The sequence below is a fragment of the Eurytemora carolleeae genome, unplaced genomic scaffold (genome assembly GCF_000591075.1).
Source record: "Eurytemora carolleeae unplaced genomic scaffold, Eaff_2.0 scaffold116, whole genome shotgun sequence".
Lineage (NCBI taxonomy): Eukaryota > Metazoa > Arthropoda > Copepoda > Calanoida > Temoridae > Eurytemora > Eurytemora carolleeae.
Genome location: NW_019396247.1, coordinates 229,596 through 234,538, shown reverse-complemented (window position 1 = coordinate 234,538; position 4,943 = coordinate 229,596). Strand labels below are relative to the sequence as shown.

The 4,943-nt window shown below is 34.5% G+C and overlaps 1 protein-coding gene across 1 annotated transcript in view; it reads right to left on the bottom strand.

The window, feature by feature from the left end:
- LOC111699322 (tyrosine-protein phosphatase 99A) overlaps window positions 1-3,983 on the bottom strand; it is a 39,807-nt gene extending 35,824 nt beyond the window's left edge. Inside the window, exon 1 of the mRNA XM_023469963.1 lies at window positions 3,738-3,983. Coding sequence (XP_023325731.1) covers window positions 3,738-3,822 — 85 coding nt within the window. The 5' untranslated portion in view covers window positions 3,823-3,983. The remainder of the gene's footprint in view (window positions 1-3,737) is intronic.
- Between the last annotated feature and the right edge of the window lie 960 nt (window positions 3,984-4,943).

Sequence of the window (4,943 nt, the reverse complement as noted above, 5' to 3'; positions counted from 1 at the left end):
ACGGCATGGCGGAGATAAGGCAGCTTGTTTAAAAAGACTTTGAACGTAATAAAAAAAATATTTAAAGAGGAGAATGACTGAATAATAAAGGTACCCCCGGCCCCATCAAGAAAACAAAAGATATCCATTTTTGATGATAAGCGTCTTGCTGTATTTTATAGAATAGCGCTAATCTACAGACTACAACACGTGATATCGATTTATCCATAGTGGAAACTGATATGAAGCCATTAAGCGTTTATAATCAGTAAAATAGCTCACTTATTCCATTACATTTCCAGATATTTAGCTAGGATGTAAAAAAAACAGTTTGGGCCAAAAAATATACGGATTAATACTCTCTGATGGGATTATGGTTTAAAAGTTCCGAGCTCAGGTTAAAAGTCAAGATGTCCCATTAAATGTAAATTTATCGGTTTAAAGGGTTTTAAATAAAAAATAAAAAGTTGGAATACAAAAATACAGGAATACAGGAATACAGGAATACAGGAATGCAGGAATAAAGGAATAAAGGAATACAGGAATACAGGAATAAAAGAATACCAGAATACATGAATAGGTGAATGCAAGAGTAAAGGATTACAGAAATTTGGAAATACGTATTATGAAAAAGCAGAAATGTCCAAAGTTAAAACTTTTTTTAAGAAATGACAAAACTTAATTAACACCTGCCGCTGTGTAGAATTATTACATGACAAGAAAATTTAATTTAAGAAAATTTTGCAGAATTCATAAATTAATTTTAACCTTCACTATAAGTATGTAATTAGTAACTTACAGTTACCGTGAATTCTTAATCCTATTTCTGCAAGGGGGATAACTCCTCTTCACCTGCGGTGTCGTTGTATAACTCCCAAATAATTGGTTTACGCCTGTTAACATTAGTTTTCCATGTATGCCTATATGCTCTATTCAGGGGTTTAAATAGTATTTAACCAGAATGNTTTCTGTTTCTGTTTCTGTTTCTGTTTCTGTTTCTGTTTCTGTTTCTGTTTCTGTTTCTGTTTCTGTTTCTGTTTCTGTTTCTGTTTCTGTTTCTGTTTCTGTTTCTGTTTCTGTTTCTGTTTCTGTTTCTGTTTCTGTTTCTGTTTCTGTTTCTGTTTCTGTTTCTGTTTCTGTTTCTGTTTCTGTTTCTGTTTCTGTTTCTGTTTCTGTTTCTGTTTCTGTGAACAATTTTCTAAATAATTTGCCTTGAAAACCAAGATTTCCACTTACACCTATAATCTATACTAGACACTCTACAATCAGTGTTCTATTCTTTTCCAACCAACCACACCGTATCCCCTCCTCTTGGTACCATTACCCCCCTTTTCCCACCCTCTGATACCATTATCCCCCCCTCCATCACTGTACTCCCTTTATCCTCTTTCACATTTGGTGTAATCATAATATTATTTCATATTAGACCTGCAGGAATGGAATAGAAAGGAATTGTGGATGGGGGAATCATTCAAGTGATGGGGATTATGGGGGGGGGGAGGTTCTAGATATTTATAAATCCGCGAAAGTATTCTAGAGTGAAAAGATCTTCTTTATCAATTGAAATAGGTTTCTAGATCCTAGAGGTTTATCTCAGACGTCCGTATACAGGGTTACCCACAAAGAATGAGACTGTAAAGACGACTTGAAACCCTAGAAATATGACGAAATTATGATTGAATTAAATCTTTTTATTACTTATTTAATGATTGGGCAAAGAAAGAAACAAGTTTACAAGGAATCATGAATATAAGGAAACAGAACGTAAATTCCGTACCGTCGTCTCTGGAGTCTCATCCTTTGAGGGTAATCGTGTATATCAATTTAAATATTGCAATCTTTTTCTGAACCACTCTAAAAAAGTTTAAAATCCGTATTCAATCTGAAAATTTGTATGTAAAATGAAAACAAAAAGAGTTTCAATTTTAATATGTTGTTTGACAAAAATTAAATAAATTTTTTTTAAATTGTTTTAACACTTGGCAAAACTCACTGAAAACTAAAGAAATTGTTTAACCCAATTTGGCCTGGGGGGGGGGGTAAAAGTTACCCCCCCCATAGTTTTTTTGCGATAACTCAAAAAGTATTTTAGCTAGGAAGCTCAAATTTTCTGAATTTTCTAACTAACCCATAATCCTCACTTAAAGCTAAAAGCTGGGCTTTTATACCTACTGCCTGAATCCTTAGACATACTGTCTGAATGCCTTATTTGACCTATACCAGACTAAATCTATAATTAGACCTACTTCCAATCATTGGATTTCAACATTTTATAGCTCTCCTGTAACAAAAGAAACCAGATTGCACAATTTAAGCAAAGAAATTTTGCACAGATTTTTGAACGGATGTCTTTAATTTGCACATTTTCAGTTTTTTTTTGCACATTTGAATTCGCTGGGTCAAGGGCATTTTAAAACTGTATAATTTGTTGCAATTTGAGAAATTTATTTTGCACATTTTTGCTAGATAACTAGATTTAATTGACCCCATTGTATCATTTTATGCCCTACCCTCCTATCCACTCAATAATACTGGCATTACTATTAATTATTAACGATTCATTTATCAGACTAATCACCTAGGTAAATATCCAAACATAAATACTTGTAATTAGAAAATATTTTGGACGCCGTTATAAAAAAACAAGTTTTTCAGTATTTACAGGGTTTCCAAAAAATCTTAATATCTTTTATCCCTGACATTTTCAAGATGCAAAGAACGTAAACAAGAGTTTAGAAAGCTCACAATATGTACATTATACTACCATTCTGTCACTCTTTGGTTTTTAATAACTGCCTAATATCAAAGACCCTGTTTGAGGGCTATCTAGGCACTTTTAGAGGAAATCCAATGATTCTATTCGATTGATCAAAATTGCCCAAAAGGACAGTTAAGACCTATGCAACACTCCAATTGATTTAGCTCTACAATTTCTAGGCAGCGGTCAAAATTCGTTACTCGCGAATGCCGCAATGAATTATAAGACAGAGAGAGAGCCAGTTCTAGCCGCGGTACTCGGCCCCCTAGCCTGTCCTAGCCGCAGCATGCGGCCCAGAAAGTGTCTTAACCTAACCTAAACCTAAAATATATACTAATCTCTCTCGTCTTATAATTCATTGCAGCATTCGCGAGTAACGGAGCTTGGCCGCTCCCCGATTTCAATATCAATCTACGAGAATTGAGTAATACTGATTTCTTCTCAAATTGGCAGGAAAATTTGTTGATTTCCAAATTTGGTAAAGGAAACAACTGGTTTGCAGTGAAGACTAATACATATTGTAAGGGGACTTTTATTTATACAAAATCGTTTTTTTGTGATGGGGGGGGGGGGGGCGTTGGCAAGGATTACAAAAGGCCAAGAAAGATTACATGAATGGACTGCGTTACATTTCAGGATGTTTCCGTGAGATGGTTTTGCAAAAGTTAGCAATATTTGCACGCTATATGTGGTGCTAGGAAATCTGGATAGAAAATCAAATTCTAGATCTTTTTGTAAGTTTGCATTCGAATGAAAACATTGTTTGTTGTTCGATAATTTCAATTATTCAAATTTAAGAACGAGATCTGATCCAACCATTCTTTTATCTTTAAATATTTAAAGGTTGGTATACATTACATAGTTTTAGTTTGTTCCAAACCAAAGGAATCTTATAGAAATTTTCCAATATTTAGCAAATTCCAATAAAAATGGTCAGATACATAGCCACTGTCCGCACAAAAAATTAGATTATTAAAATATCAATATTGCTATTTGATACCTGAACAAATTCCAAGATGGAGGAATAACAAAAGTGTACTCCAGGCTTTCAACTCCATATTTACAAAGAATTGATCATTTTGCATTTAATAGATTCATTTCACGTCAGCTCGATTTCCGTACTTTCTCGACCTGTTTCCTGGATAAGATAAACACAGCTACTGACTACTGAGAGAGGATTGAAGAAGAGTCGGGTTCTCTGGGAACCAATTCAACTGGTGGCTCTACGCAGTCCCCTCTGGGGGTTCTACGCGGATTTCCTCTGGTTTAGGTTTTCACGGATTTTCGTCCTACACAGAGCAGGCCGGCTCAACCATGTAAGAAGATGTTTAAGAGTTGAAAACTTGAACTAGAGTCTTCACCACGCAGGGGCCTGGGCGAATATCTAAAGANAAGGGAAGCCCAATTTTACAAACATAATCAATGTAAAAATAAGCCGGAAAGCGCGGCGCGCGCGTGGGAAATATCCCATAAAATTGGAGCAGGAAAGCTTGTTTACACGTGCACTGAGCAGAACAATAGCAAATTAATATTATTACATGTACAGTAAAAAATACAGTGATCGGCGATTATTTCAATACGATCAAGACGACTTTTCTATTTAAGTTTTGATTTGATTGTTATAACAATGTCTTGTCAAATTAGAAGTTTAGAAGAGAACAAGAAGAATATGTTAATTGACACCTCAATTCTCTTTGTTTCCCTGTTTATGTGTGTAATTTTAAGTTCTGTTTTAAACCCATGACAGAACTTAAAATTGAAATAAAACGTCGTCTAAATTGATTAATATATACGACGACGACTGAAGGAGAACTGCAAAATTATAAATTATTTTTAAAAAAAGCAGACAACGAAGACGTTACATGTTCACTGTTCAGTATTAACCAATGAGCTTGAAGGGTACAAGGTTTATTATTCATATTTTTATTCAACTACAAAGCACGAGATAATACAAATAACAAATTACAATTTACTACGCAGTTTGGACCCCCCAAACCAGAGTTGGTTATTTTGATTGGTTGGCCCATTATAAGCGAATAAGAATTGTAAATAAATAAATGGATGCACACTGTACTGTGTACATTTTAAACAAAACAATGATGATAAATCATGGATTAGGTAAGGAGGGGGTGAAAAAGTATAAGGGAAAGGGTGGGTACTGAGCGGAAGGGTTGTAAAAGAGGGTAGCTTATATTATTAGAATCAT